This window comes from Elephantulus edwardii, unplaced genomic scaffold (genome assembly GCF_000299155.1).
Source record: "Elephantulus edwardii isolate Elephantulus edwardi_28Jun2011 unplaced genomic scaffold, EleEdw1.0 scaffold00003, whole genome shotgun sequence".
NCBI lineage: Eukaryota > Metazoa > Chordata > Mammalia > Macroscelidea > Macroscelididae > Elephantulus > Elephantulus edwardii.
Genome location: NW_006399753.1, coordinates 769103 through 789574, shown reverse-complemented (window position 1 = coordinate 789574; position 20472 = coordinate 769103). Strand labels below are relative to the sequence as shown.

Below are 20472 nucleotides of genomic sequence, written 5' to 3'. Positions count from 1 at the left end.
TTTTTACATTTTTTTTCTTTTGTGTGTGTACCATCAAATCAGATCTGACTGGTATGGGAGGAGATTGTCCCTCCTTCTCCAGCAAAGCATCTGGTGGACTCGAACCACATACCTCTGGGATTGCAGTGCAGCTTTTTGCCACAAAATATTTTTTAAAAATATTTAAAAGGGCACTGTCTTCCAGTGTGAGCCTCAAGCGCAGGCAGGAGACAGACACTTGGACTGAGGAAGGGAACTGAGTCACCTTGAAGCCATAGGAAGAGATGGCCACCACATGAGGACCACACCGGCAACATAAAGCAAGGAAACGCATGGGAACCAGACTGCTCTGTGGACTTCACTCAGTCACAGCAGTGAAAAACCGAGAAGGAAAAACGCTGATAAGTGACACAGTTCCAAAAAGTGGGAAAATCAGGATGAGAAGAAAGCTGGAGTGGAGAGAAAGGAGACCTGGGTGCTGAGGGGGTCTTCTGAAGCCACCAAGACAGTGTGGCAGCTGGGCCTGGGCACTGTCTGGCTGGGATGGTGCACTGTCGGGCCTAGCAAGAGCCTTTTGGAGGAGCTGTGTGTGCAGCCTCCCCTTCCCCACTCTGTTGTCCTCAAATCTCCAAGTCCCCTCACCACATATCCCTTCCCACCACAGTCCCCATCCCATCACAGCCCCTGGCCACCACGACCCTTCGTCCATCACGGCCCCCGGCCCATCACGGCCTCCATCCCATCATGGCCCCCAGCCCCCATGGTGCCCATCCCATCACAGTCCCCAGCTCCCCCAGCCTCTGACCCATCACAGACCTCAGCCCCACAGCCCCTGTGCTATCATGGCCCCTGGCCCCCATGGCCCTCATCCCATCACAGACACCCAGCCCACACTGTGCCTGCAGAAGGGAAGGAGAAGGCAGAGATGTCATTGCAGCAGGGTGAGGGGGCCAAGACTGATAGGACAAGGGCTGAAGGCTGCACCCCAGCAGAGTGTAGGACCCCCCTTCACTGAAGACAGCTGCACCAGCTCCTCAGGTCACAGCCTCAGGTGTCAGATGGGTGGGGGCTCCCCATCATGAAGTATAGCGGAATGCTCAGGCTGCTTCAATCCATGGTGCTTCTTCCCTTCCAGCCCCCAGGAATCCCCTGGCCTGTCCCTGGGTGCCCCCCAGCTACCTCTCCCAGAGTCCTGAAGATGGCAGTCCACAGAATCCTGTGGAGGGGGAGCCGGTGGACAGGGATTGCAGACCTTCAGAAACTCCAGAAGAGGGTAACGTGGTGAAGACCTGTGCTCACGCCTGGAAAGGGATGAAGCCCAGAGCTGGAAAATGGCACGTTAACAGGGTCCTGCCCCATTTGACTGAACAGTTCTGCCAAGAGAAGGGATGAGGACTAAATGAAAACGCAGAGAGGCTACTGCTGATGGTGAATAGCAGAATTTTATTCTTTAAACAAAGTATATATAGGCTTTTAGTAGTACCTCTGCTGTAACAATGGCATTATATCTCAAGATGTCAATTATCCAGGCAATCATTAACATTTACCAACCTCAGCACAATAGAAGGGTGTTTCCAGAATACCTTATTGTGTGCTTTAAGGATCAAATGGCTTTGGTCAGTCGATAAGGACACTACATTCCCTAAGGTCTGAGACTTTTGGTCACTCTTATTCATTAACATCCTGCTTCCTTGAGTTGTTTATTGCCAAGCAGATGCTCTAGCCAAGATGGAGTTAGTCTTGCTGGTCTTACGGTACAGGGCTGATCTTGCTTTACAAGTTAGCCTGGCTCCGAAAAAAAAAAAAATTAAAAATTAAAAAAAAATAAATTAAAAAACAAACAAAAAAAAACAAACAAGTTAGCCTGGCTCCGACAACACATGTCCCAGATCCAAGCACCTGAGGGCAGACCCAGCACAGGGGCTCCCCCGGCTGTCTGGGGATTGGACCAATGGGCCTGCACCACCTGCCTTGGGCAGGCCTGGCCACAGGGCCACAGGCTCAGGTAGGGATCTAGGAGAAGGGACAGCACAATGTCCTGGATGGGACATGGACAGACTCACCAGATAAGCCGAGGGCAGGCCTGACCAGGGTCAGAAGGCGAGTTTTGATCTCTAGTAGCAAACACTCTCATCACCACACTGGCCAGGGGTGTCACTGGACGACAGGGCCCACATTGGGGGGAAGTTCCTGTCCACAGAGCAAAGTAGAGGGGAACATGCCAGAGAGCCCTGCGGGGTCCCAGGAGGAGTGGTGGACAGGAGGCCTTGCTGGCACCAGGCAGCAGCAATGGAGTGTCCAGGGATCAGAGACATCTTTGGGGAACAGCACCTCAAAAGTGAGACTAGACCCACAGAGGAGGGTGGGCGTCCCAGGCCATGGCCTAGGGCCCAGGCAGCCAGCCTGGCAGTGCTGACCTCACAATACTGGCTACTAGGCTGTCCTTGCAAATCCCACAGTGGCCATCCCGGGCCTTGCCCGGGGCCCTGGGCAGCCTCATAAGTATTTCCCTTCACAATCGAACCCTCTGTCGCCCGGGGCATGTCTCTGCTCACCAATTATGAGGGGCTGCGGCATCAGATCGAGAAGTTGGTGCGGGAAAATGAGGAACTCAAGAAGTTAGCGCACCTCATTCGTGAGAACCATGATCTCAAGTCGGCCATCAAGACCCAGGCAGGCGGCCTGGCCATCAGCAGCTTCAGCAGCTGGCTCGGAGAGGGGGCGTCCCACCAGGGCAACTGTAAGAGGCCTGTGTGCAGGGGGGCTGGGGCCAGGCCAGGAAGGGGCTCCCTGAGGGAGGAAGGAATCAATGCCGGGTCCCCGCTAGGAAATGGAAGTGAGGACACTGCAAACAAGAGTGGAAGAGTCACCAGAGCAGAGACCAGGCAGGGCAGTGAGAGGAAGGATGCTGGTGTTAGTGTTGAGACAGGCCGGGGAAGCCCAGTAAAGTAGTAGGGGTGGTGCTTGGCCACTAATACACTCCCTCGCAAAGCAAATGCTCCCCAATCCCCAGCGACATGCCTGTGAGACACACCCCCCTCCTTTGTTCTGGGACCCCCTCTGTCCTCAGTCAGTCTGGGAACCCCATCTTTTCTGCTCTTCTGGATCTCACCAACTCAAGTCTGTCCAGGTGGTGACCAACCCCAGAAGGTCTCAATGGTGACCCGTAGAGCTTTGGCCTTCTCGGCCACCATACAGCCTTGGGACCAGCCACCCGCAGATGAGGAAGGCCGGGGATGACAGGGCTCAGGTCCGATGATCACAGGGTTGCTATGAATCATATTCAACTCGATGACCCTCTCCCTGAGCTTGTCCCATGCTGGCTGGCTCATCGCAATTGCTTCAGCCTTTGGCTGCGAGGTCAGCCCTGCCTCGTCTGCTCCTCACCCAGTTCAACTTCCATGGCTTCAGCCGGCTGTGCATGGCCGGCTCCCCCAAGCCCAGGAGTGGGCTGGCTGCAAGCCACATGCTGGTGATGGAGCCTGCAGGCGGTTTTCACCCTCCTCCTGTCCAGGCTTCTTTCCTCACTCTTGAAAGCCTCCTCCAGCTGGTTCCCGCTGACTGTCCAAGTCCAAACATGCCGGCCGTCCTCCCTAAAGGTCACACGGGCGCCTGAAACAACAGGCCAACCAGGAACACACACTGGAGGGCTCAGACAGCCAGCTCGGCTCTGCAAGCCTTCTCCTTGTTCCAGTTCTTAGGAGAACCTTTGAGCCTTGCAGATCTTGTAGTAGTCCAAGGTCCAAGCACAGGGCTCAGGCCAGGTTCTGGAAGGGACACAGCTGGTGGTTGAGGTGGCAGTGGGTATCATGGGCAGCGACTCAAGCAGAGTCAGCAGATAGAGTTTCAGGGGGATGAGAAGGTCAGGTGGTGAAGGCTAAGGCTGTGTACGTGCACACGTGGTGGGAGGGTGTGTAAGTGAGGTGTGTGGAGCAGGGTCCCCCTGCGAACGTGCACATGGGGTGCGGGAAGTGTGTCCCCAGCTGTGGGTTATTACCTCCGGAGTGCTGTTTTCACACATCTTCCTCACAGCCTCTCTCCATGTACCCTTTGCTCTCTGACCCTAACAGTCAGCACAGGACAGTCCATCAGGATGAGACAGGGGATCAAAACAAGACAAGAGGACACAACTAGACCCTTGGCGGGCTTTTTCCACCTTCGTTCACTCCATACTCGCCTCCCACACCCCACTCCCATCAAGCCCACTCCCTCCCCAACCACCTCAGAGGTGTTTTGGGGCAGTTGCAGCCTGCCTCCTGCTCAGAACTGTTCATAACTCCTTCCCATTTCACTGCCCTACACACTCCCTCAGGGTGTTCTGAACCCCCTTCCTTCTCTCAGGCCCTTCTCCCCACTAGACCCATCTTGGCCTCAGGGCCCCACACTTCCAGGACCCCCACACCCCTCAGGGTCTGCAGCAGACCCATGTCTGGAGCTCATGCCAGGTCTCACCTCACCTCTGGGCCACCCTTCTCTAAAGGTCAACACCCCACCCCATGTGGAAGCTGCTTGACCCACCGTCCTCCCCTCCAGGGCCTCCATCAGTGTCCTCAAGTCCTCAGCTGCCTACCCTGACGCTTCACCTCCGCCCTGGCTCCACCCAGTGTTCAAGCCCCGCCCCTGGCTCCACCCATACCAGAAGCCCCACCCAACACAGACCAGACTCTGCCCATCACCCAAGCCCCGCCCCAATACCAGCCGGTGCTCTGGCTCTACCCATACCAGAAGCCCCGCCTCTAACACCAAAACTCCTGGCTCAGCCCAGCACCAAGCCCCGCCCAGCGCCCAAGCCCCGCCCCAATACAGACCCTACCCTAGCTTTGCACAAACGTAAAAACTGACCCCTGGTTCTGCCCTGACACCACACCCTGACTGTGGTTTCACCTCCACGTTAGGCCTGTGCCCTGGTTCTACCCTGAACTTAACCTTGCCTTGACCCCACCTCCATGCAAGGGCCCACCTGGCTGTTAGAACCTGTCCTTGGCTCCTCCTCAACATTCAACCCCACTCTTGGTTCCGCAGCAGCACCACCTTTAGTTCCACCTCCACCAGCTCCCAGGGCATCAGGTCACCGGGTGTTTTCCCCTCTCAACCGGCCTCTGCCTCCTATGGGCTGGAGTCCAGTGCTGTCCACAAGACCATAGCAACCATGTGAACAAGGGATCTGAACCCTGGCCTCTCCTGTGCCATCCTCATCATCTCGGACATACTCAAGGCCATTGCTTCCGTCACTATGTCATTCCATCTCCTTGTACATCCTCCTGACTTTCTCTGACCCTCCACCTTCCCTAGCATGCTATCCTTCTCCAAGGACTGGCCTCCCCCAGCAACGTGCTCAAAGTATTGTAAGACAAAACTTCACCCTGTTTGCCCCCAAGGAGCACCCTGGTTGCATTTTCTCCAAGACAAATCATTTGGCAATCTGTGGGAAATTCAGTACTCTGCTCCAACATCACAAGCCAAAGGCTTCAATTTTCTTTCTTTCTGTCATCCTTATCCACTGTTCAGCTTTCAAATGCATAACAAGTAATTTAAGAGACCATGGTTGAATCAGGTGCACGTGAGTCTTTAAACTAACATCACTACTCCTTAACACTTTGGAGAGGCCATTGACAGATTTTTCCCAATGCAACACGTCTTCTGATTTCTTGGCTTCAAGTACCAAAGGTGTTCATTGTGGATCCAAGTAAGATTAAGTCATTGACAATTTCTATTATTTCTTCATCTATCATGATGTCACCTTTTGGCCCAGTGGTGAGGATTTTTTATTTCCTGATGCTGAGATGACATCCACATTGAAGGCTGTAGTCTAATCTTCTGCAGCAAGCATTTTTCAAGTTTCCCTCATTTTTAGCAAGTAATGTGTCATCTTCATAATTCAGGTTGTTGACTAGTCTTCCTCAAATTCTGATGTCACATTCTTCATAGTGCCGATTGATTTGCTTGTCTCACAGGCTGAATGGGGGGGGATGCTGGGGGAATCCTGACACATCCCTGTCTGAATTTTAAACCATAAAATGTTCCCTTGCTCTGTTCAGACAACAACTACTTGTTCTCAATATAGGTTTCCCATGAGAACAGTTAAGTGCTCTAGAATCCCATTCTTCTCAGTGTTAGCCATAAATTGTTGAGATCTACAGTTAAACGCCATTGCAAGTCAATAAGACACAGATGGTATTCAGCCAACAGCTGACACCAACAATTATATTCCTGGTGCACAGTCTCTTCTAAATGCAGCCTGAAATCTGGAGGTTCTCTGAAGATGTACTAATTCAATCGGCTTTCTGTCAGAGGTGCCTTTGGTAATGCAGTGGGGCAGGGGTGGCACCTTGCATGGCGCTGGGGTCATGGTTCCCAGGGATGCCAGGGTGTTGGCAGCACCGATGGCCACAGCTGAAGGCAGGACCTGGTGCAAGGCCTGTTCAAGTGGATGTGGGCTGTGGGGCAGTGTAGGCTGACCCCAAAATTAGCAGCTTGCTGTGACAGGGAAGGTGTGAGGAGCAGGTTGGTGGAAAGCAGGAATTCCCTTAAACAATTCAAGACTCTATAAACACACTTGGAAAACGAAGGCAATGGCTTCTCTTGGTTTCAGGCACCTGCTATAGCAGCCCTCCGAATCTCTGTGATTCTTAGGATGTAGCGAGCCCAGTGCTGTGTTTGATACTCTAGCACTGTTCTTCCACCCAAGAAGACCAGCAACTCACAAATCTAAATAAATCAAGCAATTGCATAATTCAAAATTGCAAGTTAAAAAAGTCAGGATGGGGGGAGCTCTGGTGGCCTAGTGGCAAGGAGCTGCAACTACAATCCCAGAGACACACAGTTCGAATCCACCAGATGCTCTGCCGGGAAAAGGAGGGACAATCTCCTCCTGTACCAGTCAGATCTGATTTGACGGTACACTCACGCAAAAATAAAATAAAAAAAAAAATCAAGAAAAAAGTCAGGATGTACTGCGGAGCCCTGGGCAGCCCAGTTCTCCTGGTCTGTCCTCATGGCCCACCTGCCAGCCACCATGGCTGGTCCCTATTGTCAAGGCACAGGTACCAGCAGTACCATGGGGACACAGAAGTCTCCGGACCCCAACCAGAGTTGGTAGGGCTGCTACTGAGAGTCTTGGAGACTGTGACAGGACCCTGTGGTCATGGCCCTGATTGGACTTGACCTTCGCCTGTGATTCTCTGATTTGGTGGTCACTCATTCCTTGGTGAGCTCTTTTGTAACTTCCCTTCATGGAGGCTGATGTAATTGACTCGCTCGATGAGACCTAGTATAACAGACCATCATCTGCACAGTGAGACCTGGTCTGAGCAGCCAACCAGCTAAAAAGGACTTTGGTCAAGGACGTAGCCAGCACTGGATAGAGTGACAAGTGCGTCAAGGCTCCCTTGCCTCCTGCTTGATCTGGATTCTGTTTCTGGGCTTGTCACCTCCGGCTTCTGGACTTGACCCAGAACCCTGCCTTACCTGCCACCCTTGGACTCGGTGACGTCCACAGCTGAAAGCCTCTTTCCTGACGTCTGACCCACAGGCCTGGGACTGGCCAGCACTGAAAGTGTCTGTTGTCATTCCTTCATAGAGATACAGACACCTGATTGGTTTTGCTTCTCTCAAGAACACAGTCTAAGACAGTCCTTGACCCTGATGACACTGTGGCTGAGGCACTTACCAACACCATGTCCTGAAGTCACAGGGGACATGTCATCGCGGCCTTCCTGCTGGGATGGACCTCAAGTGACACAGGGGCGGGTCCTTCCTCTAAGATGGTCCTGTCCTCTCCAGCTGTCTTAGGCCTGCACAATCAGCCTGCCCTGACCTTGAGTGACGATCACAGGGGCCCTAGTTCTGAGTCTTCATCGGGACCTCTTCTTCCCCAGTCACACTAATCTGAGCACATGCTGGACAAAGGCCTCACTGCCTACACTTCTGCTCTGTTCCCTCCCATGGACACACATGTCCTGAATCCTTAATGTGGCGTGAGGAAGCTGTCAAGTGTCTCCAAAGGTTTGAATCCACCAGTGGCCTGGGGGGGAAAGATGGGCAATGCCTTCCGGTTAATTTACAACCTCAGTAGCCCAGTGGAGGGTCAGCAGGAGTCTTTTCCAAGTTGAAGGCCGTGAGTGAGTGGATCGTGAGGCCTCAGCTCTATTCTGGGCACTTGGAGAACTGTGGCTGGGAAGAACTCTGCCCTCAGGGAACTTCTGCTGTAAAACTGGTCCTTGTGTTCTTATCAAAGTTTTTATGAGCTCTCTGAAAATGGCACTTTAAATAATTTCATAGAAAACGACAGGTGGACATTTCTTGATTTGCGGAACAGTCCTCTGCAGTTGGGTGCTTCCATTTCTGCACCATTCATGGCTGAACAGAAGGGCCTTTCTGTGGGGCCATCTGCCACTTTCCTGCAGACCACAGGCCTGGACAGGAATGCCCAGCACTGGCCCTGCCCAGCCCTCCTGTCCTTGGTCCTCCTGTCTCTGCTTGAACATCATCTTCTCTGGAAAGTTTCACTCTCCTCCCTGCACCCCAGCTTCTCCCACCAGGACCAGTGTCCAGCTTCTACAGCCGCCTACATTGCTCAGAGCAAAGTGTATTGAACTGAAGCACCAAGTGCCTGGCACAGGGCCCTGTCCCTCATAGCTGCCAGTGTGTGTCAGAGCCAAACTGCTCCCCGGTGCGCCGCAGCCCATTCTGCTGAGGCTCTGCGGGGGACTCAAGCTTCTTGGTTAACAGCCAATGTGCTATGCGCACCAGCCGCAGACTCTCCGGTGGCATGAGACGGATGTTGTCCCACAGTCCTTGTCCCTTCTGCCCTAGACATGAGGCTTTATGCTCCCTGGAGTCCCTGTGCGGTTGGCTTTACTCACGTCTCTATCATCATTTCTGTGAGTTGCACCTGAAGTGAACACATATCACCTTCTTAGTCCTAGTTAATGATCTTTGTGTTGAACTGGAGCAGAGAGGAGCCCACGTGGAGGTGTTGACAAGATTGATGAGGAAGAGCAGGTGAGAGTGGGCTTCCCCCACCTGCTGGGGGCTCCGTCTGGTCAGCAGCAATCCCCCTGGCTGTTTGAGAAGAGTCTTTGATTCTGTGGGAAGGACTGTGAACTTGGGAGAGAGGTGCCAGCCACACCTAGAAGCCAGAATATTTTTTTCTATTTGTTTTATGGTTTGCCTACAATCATTAGTACACATTGAGTTTCATTCATGCACATTTGCTTTCTATAATCGTCATATCCATTGTGCTTTATCTAATTACTACCTTCATGCCTTTTATCCACATCTCGTCAAGTTCTCATCGCACCTTGTCTAGCCTTCCCCCCATCCGGTCACTAATCTCTGCTGCCCTAGTGACCCCCTCCCCTCATTTGCCCGTTTCTCCCCTCTCCCCTTCAGTCTCTCAGAGGCGGCCTTGAACGTGGTGAAGCCTGAAGCTGCTCGCTGTGGGTTAGTGAGCAAGTACTTTGCTCACCTGTACTAGTGAGGATGCTGGCTGTGCAGGGACAGGTGAGCCAGGTGTGGACCGTCCTCTGTCCACACTGGCCAGCAGGCCTTGGCCTCCAGTTACCCTTCCCCATGATCTTCTTGGAGGAATCAGAGTTTGAGAAGGACCAGCTCGCGCCCTCCCCTTGGCCATCTCGCATCTCTCCTCCCACTCCATCCTCCCGCATCTGGCCTAGCTGTGTCCACCCTTCCAGATCTCGCTTCCCAGGGCTGCTTCCCTTCCACTCACAATGGCTCCTACAGCAAAAGTTCCCGTGAAACCAGAACAAAATTGGACCCATAGAGATTAGTTGATTTGTCTATGTAATCTAAACGTATTCATCTGACAAACATTTGGGACCTCAAAAGGCAAATGAAGCAACAAAATATGTCGCAATATGCGCAGTTAAGTAACCCTTCCGGAGCATGCCAGAGCTTTCGGGAAGGTTTTGAAGAAAGACTGGGCCTTGCACACTAAGGACCTCTGAAAAGAAAGTTTGCAGAGAAAATCAGTAGCAAATAACTCTATAGCAGGACTGCTGGGTGTTGGGGAAACGGGAGTGATTGAAAGCTGAAGTTCAAGCTCATTGCTTGAGTAAAAAGCTCAACAGACAGTGGGAGGTAATACCATATGTGTCCACAGAGGGGCAGTATTTGCAACAGTCTAGGGCTGACCAGACAACGCAATTTTAAAGATCTCTGACCACGGCCAGTTGGAGCAGAAGAGGTTGAACTGGATGTTACCTGGAGGCAGTCCATAGGCACACCCAAATGACGACGGAAGACTTGAGTCTTTAAATCAGAGTATGGCTCAGAGGGAACGCATCTGTCTTGGAAAAGCCCCCAGAATGCTCCTTACAACAGACCAAAGTGAAACTTCATCTGAAAGAGGGAGATTGTCAAGGAGATGGACTGCAGAGAGGTTGCAGCAGTGATTGAAAGGCGAGTGCAGGGCTCAGGGCACAGAGGGCAAGGTTCTGGATGCAAGGTGCAGAGGGCAGGGAGCAGGGCACAAAAAACAAGGTGCTGGACACAGAAGGCAGGGTGCTGAGGGCACAGAGGGCAGGCTGCTGGATGCAGGGTGCAGAGGGCAGGGCTCTGAAGGCAGAGGGCAGGCTGCTGGACACAAAGGACAGGGTGCTGAGGGCACAGAGGGCAGGGCACTGGATGCAGAGTGCAGAGGGCAAGGAGCATGGCACAGAGGGCAGAGATCTGAACGCAGACAGCAGGCCACTGAAGGCACAGAGGGCAGGGCGCTGGACGCAAGGCGCAGAGGGCAGGGCGCTGGATGCAGGGTGCAGAGGGCAGGGAGCAGGGCACAGAAAACAGTGCTGGACACAGAGGGCAGGGTGCTGAGGGCAGGGTGCAGGGCTCAGAGGGCAGGGTGCTGGGTGCAGGATGCAGAGGACAGGGCTCTGGACATAGCATGTAGGGTTTTGTTAACTAAAGCCACTCCAGCACCTAGTGGTCATTCATTTGTATCCTCTCTGAGCCACTTTCCATGTGACAGCAACATTGAGAAGCTGCAACAGGGAACATGTGCAGGACCTCCTTGTCACCTGGCTTTCCGGGTTCCTGAGTCGGATGCAAGCACACACTCCAGGGTCCTCCCACTGTGGGGCCAACCACGAAGTGTTCAGGCTGTGTCCTGTCCAGCGTGTGTTCCATCTGCTCCTATACTGAGAGCTCCTGCTTTCCCCTTGGCAAAAAACCAAGTGGAAAGATCCCACCGTCCGTCGCCATGCTGCCCTGTACGCCCCACCTCCTCCTCCCCAACAAGCTGCTCCACCCCCACCCTAACACTGGTAGGATGACTTCCCCCGGGAATCCCCACAGCCTTGGGTCGAGCTCCTGCCCCAGGGGTGTTGACCAGGAGGCCTGAGCACAGTAGACATTCTTCTAGGGAACAAGGGAACAGCTTGGTGACTATGAATCCTACAGGGGAATGCCCTCTTGTGAGGACACACAGGGCACCAGTAGTGCAGTCGATGGACCTGGGGAGTGGGCATCCCTGTAGCTGGAGAACAGAGAATCAGAGACGGACACTGAAGAGTGACTTGAGCTAGAAAGATCTGGAAGCTACAGATGAAGAAAAAAGGGGGTTGAACAGGGAAAGGAGATGAAAGGAAAGGACCTAGGGGGACCCACAGGACAGAGGAGGGGACAAAGCATGTGCCCTCAGATGCAGGAGTGCTTGTCACCAAGTCCATACTGGTCGCAGGAATAAACTGGTCCCATGAGCACCCAGCGAATCAACACTGGACCCTGTGCCGGCTGCCTCAGTGGGGTGTCCTGAGTCTCAGCTCTTTCTGCACTCCCTCCAGGTGTCTTCCTGCCATCCTCTCCAGCAGCAGCCAATCAGCCAGGCCCGGAAGACATGGGGGTGGGGACCCTGACTGACATGCTGAATAACTCGCAGCCTGGTCCCCCAGTGGGCTCCATTGTAAGCAACCTGCCTGGCCAGCTCAATGCGCTCCTGTCAAGCTCTGGGCCTGTGTCACAGGACAATCAGTATGTCACTCTCCTGGCTGCTCCGGGAGCAGTGCCCCCCACCAGCACGATCACCAGCTCCCTTGGCCTGCCTGCCACCGGCCCCCTGAGCGGCCACCTGACCAGCACCATGGCAGTGCCCCCAGCGAGCACACTGACCACCTCCCTTGGGCTAACGTCCACTAGCCCCATGACTCCTACCAGTCCCATGGCTGTGCCCCCAATGGGCACAGTGACCACTTCTTTGGGGCTGACGTCCACTGGCCCCCTTACTCCAAGTAGTCCCATGATGGTGCCCCCAGTAGGCACAATGTCCAGCACTTTTGGACTGCCTTCTACTAGACCCCTGACTCCAAATAGCCCCCTGGCTGTACCTTCAACAAACCCTCTGACTGGACCCCCGAACCTGCTAGCCAGCCCCGCGGGCAACACCGTGCTGTCCGAATCGACCAGGGTGCGGCTGTCCGAACCCTCCCGCAGGCCCTCCACTGGGCCCCAGCCCTCCGTGAGCTCAGGGTCCGCTACCCACACCAAAGGTAACAGGTGCAGGGAAAGAGGGACTGGGGGGCCCTGGGAGGGGGCAGGGGGTAAGACCCAGTCCTCTTGCCTCTGACCCTCCACCTCTGCCCTCCCCTCCCCACGTCCCCAGTCCTGGTGTCAGCTGAGCACGGTGGGGCAGGCCAAGACCTGGAGGCCCTCAGTGTGACGTTTGTGGGGCCACCGCTCCAGACGTCCACCCCCGTCAGCCCCACCACAGTCTTCACCTTCGGCGGCTTGGACCCCAGAGCCCAGTCCAGTGGCCCTGTGGAGCTGGCTGTCCCCAGCCCTGTCCGGGCCCCGCCCATGCCCGCCTCCCAGGCTGCTGTCCCCAGCTGCGCTTCCTCTAGCTTGACCCACGTGGCCCACCACGCCACCCACTCCTCCACCCGACCCCGGCTCATCCACCACTCCCCCACCCGCACATCGGCCGCCCCGGCGACAGCCGGCGAAGCCCGGGGGCCGCGCTCCGAAACGTCGCGGAAGAGCATTCTGGAGCTGGAGCGGAAGCTGGCCCACCGCAGAGCCAGCAAGTTCTCCGACAGCCCGCGAGGTGAGAGGCCTGGGCCGCCGCGCCCCCAGCCGCCGCCCCCACGGAGGGCTGCTGACCGCGCCTTCTCGTGCAGAGTGCAAGCAGCTGGCCTGGGAGCGGCTGGTGGGGGAGATCGCCTTCCAGCTGGACCGCAGGATACTGTCCAGCATCTTTCCGGAGCGGGTGCGCCTCTATGGCTTCACCGTCGCCAACATCCCGGAGAAGATCATCCAGGTGAGGGCTGGGGGCGTGGCCTCAGAACGGCCCTCAGGGGGCGTGGCCTCAGAGCAGGCCTCGGGGGCGTGGCCTCAAGGAGGGGCCTCAGGGAGTTGTCTCAGGGGCGTGGCCTGAGGGGCGTGGCCTCTGTGAGGGGCTTTCAGGGGTGGGTCAAGGGTTTGGGGGAGGGGCTCAAGAGGCGGGGCCTCGAGGACAGGCCGGAGGGTCTGGCCGAAGGAGGCCTGGAGCTCAGGGTTGAGCAAGGGGTTCGGTGGGTTAGGTGATGGGGCGCAATGCAGGGGATGTAGGGGTGGCGAGGGGCGGGGTGGGGAATTTGAGGTAGGCAAGGGTGAGACCGGACTGCTGGACAAAATATAGGGGGTTCCTGGGCTTGGGAAGCACGTTTCTCTCAAGTAGCCAGGGGATGTCTGCAGTTTTGGGAGGAATCAGGTTTTGCCTCTCGCTGGGCCAAAGGAGTGGGCAGGCGGCCTCTGGGTGTCTCCCTCCCCTGCTCCAGGCCCCCTCTTTTTCCAGGGCCCCCTGGCCCAGGGCCCATCCCTACCACAGGGACCAGCATCTGGAGCTCACAGTGGCCAGCTTGGACCTGCACAGCCATAGTTCCTACTGGACTCTGAGAGCTTCTGTGAAGGGGGGCTCAGCAAAGTCCCCTCCCACAAGCTTTACCACCTCAGAGCCCAGGGGGCTGCAGCAGTGCTCACGGGTTTGGGAATGTTTGGTGTGTTCTCAGAGCAGACTGAAGGGGCCAGAGTCCCCACCCCCCACCCCCACACTTCCTTTGGAGCTTAGGAACATCTTCCTTCTCAGAAGGTCCCAGACACACTTGGTCCTTTCCCTGTTTTAAATGAGTCCTTCTGAAGGTGTAACACGCCGTCTTTAACTGCAGCGCATGACTGAAATGACGGTCCAAGAACTGCTTCTCCTCACAGACACCCCAGGCCTGGAGGCCAGCGTGACACAGGCAGCCGCTCCATTAAGACCAAGGGGAGGAGGGCAAAAGACAAAACAAAAACCAGAGACCGAGGCAGTAGCGTGGAGGGCTGGCCAGGGCCACATTTACAAATGTCACACCAGCAGTTCACACTGCTGTTAATAATTATTTTGCTATTCTGTGAAAATACTAGCTCAGATAGATGATCCTAACAATATAGCTGGAACAATGAGTAACACTGTGATAAACCAAGAAAATGCTCAAGTTGTCAAAGATTTCCTTTTACTTGGATCCGCCATCAATGCTCGTGGACACAGAGTCAAGGGATCAGAAGCTGTGTTACAACTGTGCTCCAAAAGATCCCTTTGAAGTGTTAAAATGTAAAGATTAAAACCTTAAAAATGAAACATTTTAAAGTGTTAAAAGCTTAAAACCTCAAGCTCACCTGCAAGAAGCTGTGGTCCTTCCGTTGCCTCCCATGCCAGACAACAAATAAGGAACGAGAAGTATTAGTGATTCCTCCCTCAGAGCTCGGTTGCCAAAGCATGTTGAATATAGCACGAATGCCCGGAAAACCAATCCAACTTCTTGGCAGATGTGCAGTCAGAACACTCCCAGCTGTTAGCACGTGAGATTTCCACTCCTGTACCTGGAACATGTCACCAGGAGGGACTAGTCCCTGGAGAAGGCCATCCTGCCTGATAGAAGGTCAATGAGAAAGAAGATCCTCAAGAAATGACTAGACACAGTGGCTGGCCCAGTGAGCTCAGATGTGACAGTGGGGGTGAGGAAGGTGCAGGGAGGAAGGTGTGCGCCCTTAAGTTGTGTGGAGGGTCCCTGAGTTAGAATTCACTCAGTGGGGCCTAAGCCTTCCAGTGCTTATTCCTGTCACCTCTTTCATCCAATGGCAAAGGTGTCCAGAGGGAGGTGCTGTGAGCCCACGGGGTGGGGGAGACGTGACTGAGGGTGGTGTTTGGTCCTGATAATTGCAGCTGTCTCAAATCTAAGGCATCTTCTGGCACCTTCCAGAGCCCCACTCACCAGCCTGCTGACAATGTGTTTAGTTTTTCATTTTTGTACATTTATTTGGTATTTCCTACGTAATGAATCTTTTCACCACTTCTAACATCTTGGTTTTCCTGTGTAGACAATCATATTGTCCGCAAAGAAGGACAATTTTCCCACTCTTTTCTACTTCTTTAATGTAATTTCTTGATCTTTGCATACCTTCTATTACCTAGATTCCCAGGCAGTATTTAATAGAACCAGATATGATGTGAGGGATTAAGTCTTCTAATGTTTCAGTAACAGAGAAGAGTGGGTGACTTTACAACCTCACAGTTTAGGAATCCAGTTCAAATCCAGGTACCAGCTGTAGAGAAGCCTCTCTGTGTTGGTTCTGGGGGAAAGTCCTTGTTGCTTCAGCTTCTATGGACCTCCTGCTCCCGGGTGCTTGCTCCTGGCCTGGCCTGTGTCCAGGCTGAGGAGCCCCTTAGTCCGGATGGAGGGGGGCAGGTCTGAAAAGATTCACTCTCTCCTGGCAAACACTTGTTGGGGATGTTTTCCTCTAACTGGCTACCTCCTAGAAAACCGCCGTAACAGGGACAGGAGTAAGGAGCCCTGACATCACCCGTAGTCTCTCACAACTATTGGGTTTCTGAAGTCATGAAGGATCGTTATATAGCTCCCACTTCATATCATTACATGCGCAGACAACCAGGGAGCCACTCAGTCCTGCTTCTGACTTTACTGAGAAGGCTCCGTCTCGTCACTAAGTAGGATGTGTGTTCCAGGAGTTTGGACAGACCACCATATGAGACAAATCAGTCTTTGTTCTTGGTTCAAACAAGAGAACTTACATCAACTGATTTTAGCAAAAAAAGTGTTTCTTATAATTGCTTAGGCAGTTGGAGAGTCAGCAGGAAAGATTCTAAACCTGGTTTACTTGCTATTTGGCCAGGGAAAAAATCGCCATCCTTGAAGGAATGTTCGTAGGGGACACGCCATTGAAACTGCTGCCCCAGGGACAGTATGCAGAAGTTCGGTTAGGCAGGCCCTGAAATCCCACCCATTTCTCACTGAAGAACGAAGTCTCCCTCTTACTTCCCAGACCCTGCTCTCCCTCCACACCCCTCCCCTCATAGACCCTCCACTCCCGTATACACTCCTCCCCTTCCAGGTTCTCCTCTCCCCTCCCATACACACTCCTCCCCTTCCAGGTTCTCCTCTCCCCTCCCATACACATGTCTCCCCTTCCAGGTCCTGCTTTTCCCCCACAGTCCTCCTTTAGATGTCCACCTTCCTGCAGAAGCCCACCAACATGCTTCTACTTGTCTACATCTCAGGTCAGAAGAGAGTTAGAGCTGTTTGGAAGATCTTTTTAAAACACAATGGTGGTTGTTAGCTTCTACCCTCATTCAGGTCAGGAAGGCAGGAGAAAGTGCAGGAATAAACAGATGCTGGGGGAGCCAGTTTCAGTGTCTTCCAGACCAGGTTAAGAGGTTTCTTCTCCACTCCCTCATTTGGGGAGTTATTGTGAAAGGTTGCTATTTCCATCTCTGCTTTCATCTTTTCAACTGTGCAGTTGCTGTAGAAGCTTATCTGAGGGCAAACCACAACCCATTGCTAGTAGTAACTTTGCACAGACACTGGGCTGTTATCTGTGCTGCAGAGACTGCTTTTGAAGCTACCCTCTCGCTTCTGAAAAGCCAGGAGCCAGGTCTCTGGGCAGCACACAAATGAGAATCCCAGAATACTTTTGTGCTCATGCTAAACCTCTATGTAGACCAAGAAGCAGTTGTCTGACAAGAACAGGGGAACACCGTATGATTTTCAATCAGGAAAATTATGCATCAAGACTATATCCTTTCTACACAGCTATTCAATCTGCATGCCAACTAAACCATTCAAGAGGCCAGGCTATAAGAAAAGGACTGTGTCATCAGGCTGGGAAGAAGATTCATCAGCAAGCTGTTTTATGCAGATGACACAGCCTTGCATGCTGAAAGTAAGGAGGACTTGAACTATTCACTGCAGAAGATACAGCCTTCAATATGGATTGCATCTTAACATCAAGAAGACAAAAATCCTCACCCGTGGACCAATATGCAACATCACAATAGACACATGGAGAAAAGATTGAAATTGTCAACAAAAATTTCATCTTACTTGGCTCCATAAGGAACTACTTCTTGGCTATAGCAGTCAAAAAATCAAAAGTTGCTGCATTGGGAAAATCTGCTGTCAAGGGCTTCCCCAGAGTTAAAGAGAAATTATGTCAGTTAAAGACTAAGGTGCACCTGATTCAGGCCATGGTCTTTTCAGTCACCTGCTATGTGTTTGAGAGCTGGACAATGAATAAGGATGACGGGAGATGAATTGAGAGAACTGACCATCCCATGTACTACCCAGAGAACATACATGTCTTGGAGAAGATGCAGCCAGAGTGCTCCTTGGAGACCAGGGTAGCAGCAGGTTACTTTCATGTTGAGCATGTTATTAGGAGAGGCTACTCCTTGGAGAGGGACACTACGCTTGGAAAGGTGGAGGGTCAGCAAAAGAGAGGAAGACTTTCAACAAGATGGAGTGACACAGTGCAAACGTGGATTCAAGTGTGTCAGAAATGATGACAGCCAAGGACAGGACAGATTTTAGGTCTGTTGCCCCTGGGGTGGGTCCTGGTTCCCCAGGATGGGAGGTGCACAGCCATAGCTTCATTTCATTGGCTCGTGCTCGGTGACCTCCCAGGTGACACTCAGCTCTGCCCTCCACTCCCAAGCGAGATGTGACCACTCATCCCGTTTTTGTCTGTTGATTCTCACTGAATCTTGGAAGTCTATTTTCTAGTTTCCTTCTTTCTGCTTCAAGTTGAGCACTTACATTTTTGTTTTTACATCCTTGCTTTTAAATAAATGGAGGCCAATGAAAGAAATGAAACATTAACTCCACCACCATTGGTCTCTCAAGTCTTACTCACAGTGACCCTGGAGGGTAGAACAGCACTGGCCATGGGCTGCCTTGCTGTAATCTATACAAGAGCAGATCACACACACACACACACACACACACACACACACACACACACAGAGTCGTTCTCCCTGGCAGCTACTGGTGGGTTCAAACTACTGACCTTTGTTTTCGCAGTCAAATACATGGACCACAGCACCACCAGTGTTCCTCAGAGTGCAATGAGACTCCCTCCTGGTTGATGCTCAAGCATTTAACCGTTGGTACAAGAGGCACAGGCAGGTGGAGTGGAGCTCATCTGAGGAACCGGATGGATGGGGCCCTGGGAGATGATGGGACGGAGACACTTCAGCAATCTGCCTATAGTGGCTTAGCCCTGTGTGCCCACTGAGTGACCAGCCTGCACTGGTCACCATGCAAGTCCAGGTGTTTATAAGCTGTGTTTTGTGTCCTCTTGAACCCATTTTTCTCCGTATAATTTCTTACTGTTGTAAAACAGACGTTCTAAAAACGTCCTGCTTTAACCACTTGTGCACTGGTGGCTCTGTGCGCCACCGTAAGCATGCAAATACGCTCAGCAGGAATTTACACTTGGATTTGTCCTCAACTGCACCGCACATGCAACACCTCTCTGCCCTAGCTCTGCTCTGATGACCTGGGATCTGTGGCTGTCTCTGCCTGTCCTCTGCCCCTTCTCTAAGTGCCACCACAAGCCTTGTGTCCTGTTGTGTCTGGCCGGCTTCACTGAGCACCACTCTCACAGGTCACTGTGCACAATTAGAAGTCCTGGATGAGATGCAGAAACAGTATCCTCCCCTTCCTCAGGGACCAGGGCTTTCAGAGGGTCTCCCATTCTGCCTGGGATGCCCAGGCACTGCCCACTGACCCGTAAATGTGTGCCGTGGCCTGCTGGCTGGGCCTGGGCTTGGAGGACAGGGATAAGTATTGGGGGCTGTGAGTATTTTGAAGTTGGAGAGTTGTGTCCTAGGTGATGGGGGTGGTCAGTGAGAGGTACTTCCATCTGCCTGGCTCAATGAGCACAGCCTGGGATGGGGACAGGGCACCTCCTCCTGTGAAGGTGACACTGAGGAACTTGGGCAACTTAGAGTGGAAACAGCATGGCTGAGGGACAGGGCAAGAGCTGGGCAGTGGGGCACACTGAGGGAGGGGCCTTACTCACCAGCACTTCAGGCCCTGGAAATGCAGCCTCTTGATCAGAAAGTCCTGAGTCCAGTGAGGGAGGGTCCCTAGGAGCTGCCCTGTGGCTCAGGGGTGCCTCCAGGGCTGCCTGGAAGTGGGTGGAGAGTGACAGAAGCTGTCAAGAGAGACAGTGGAGAACCAGGGGCACTTTCCCTCCCTTGCCTGAACTCTGAGCCTAGGTGTCAATTCAGTGTTTTTGGGGAGCCCCAGCAGGGAACAGGAAAGGAGGCTGAGGGAGGGGTATGGAGGGGGGCCGCCCAGAGGTGCCTCCTGGGCTGACAGTCAGGGAGCCCTGAGAGCTTGTGAGCCTAGCCCTGCACCTCCCACTGCCTGCTGTCCCCACCTCCCTCAGCTCAGCCCCAAAGCCCTTGGGGTGATAGAAGAGGGTTGAAGAAGGAGTGTCCCCCTGGGCAGCTCCCCTTGACAAGTGTGTTTTCCCCAGGCCTCCATGAACCCTAATGACCACAAACTGGATGAAGACCTGTGCCAGACGCTCACCCAGCGTTATGTGAGCATCATGAACCGGCTGCAGAGTCTGGGCTACAATGGACACATCCACCCAGCGCTGACAGAGCAGCTGGTGAACGCCTACGGCATCCTGCGTGAGCGGCCCGAGCTGGCGGCCTCCGACGGGGGCTGCTACACCATGGACTTCCTGCAGCGGGTGCTGGTGGAGACTGTGCACCCCAACATGCTGTCTGACGCGCTGCTGTTGCTCTCCTGCCTCAGCCAGCTGGCACACGACGACGGCAAGCCCATGTTCATCTGGTGACACAGTCATTAAAGCCCACAGGGCCTCGGCCACTGGGCTGCACCCACACCCTGGTTTGTTCTCCTCTAAGGGGTTCGCTGGCACCCCGCGGTCCTGCCTGTCCTTGGGGATAGGCTCACTGTGAGTTTCATCCATGAAGACCCAATGCTCAAGTTCACTCAGGGGTGTCCAGCTGTCCCTGGTCTGTGGGTGCAGAGCAGGGGGGCTGCAGAAGACAGGCCTCCACAGAACCTGCAGGATCCACTGAGACCTGGGGAGGGAGACAAGATGTGGTGTGGGGGGCTGCCTCCTGACTAGGACCTCCAGGGAGGGGACAGGAAGGAGGGGAGGGAAGGGAATGGAGAGCTAACA

The 20472-nt window shown here is 53.7% G+C and overlaps 1 protein-coding gene across 1 annotated transcript; it reads left to right on the top strand.

Moving 5' to 3' along the window:
• The first annotated feature begins 2520 nt into the window (after positions 1-2520).
• Positions 2521-20121, top strand: SPATC1 (spermatogenesis and centriole associated 1). Its single transcript, XM_006879235.1, has 6 exons — positions 2521-2713; positions 11784-12261; positions 12292-12485; positions 12932-13039; positions 13113-13252; positions 19792-20121. The coding sequence occupies exons 1-6, from the start codon at positions 2521-2523 to the stop codon at positions 20119-20121; spliced, it is 1443 nt and encodes a 480-aa protein (XP_006879297.1).
• Positions 20122-20472: the final 351 nt, after the last annotated feature.

Excerpts from the sequence above, each read along its gene's own strand:
- SPATC1 (XM_006879235.1), top strand. The coding sequence starts at position 2,521 with ATGTCTCTGCTCACCAATTATGAGGGGCTGCGGCATCAGATCGAGAAG. Across the intron at positions 2,714-11,783 it reads AGAGGGGGCGTCCCACCAGG|GTGTCTTCCTGCCATCCTCT; the intron begins GCAACTGTAAGA and ends CACTCCCTCCAG. Across the intron at positions 12,486-12,931 it reads GTCCGCTACCCACACCAAAG|CCGGCGAAGCCCGGGGGCCG; the intron begins GTAACAGGTGCA and ends CCCCGGCGACAG.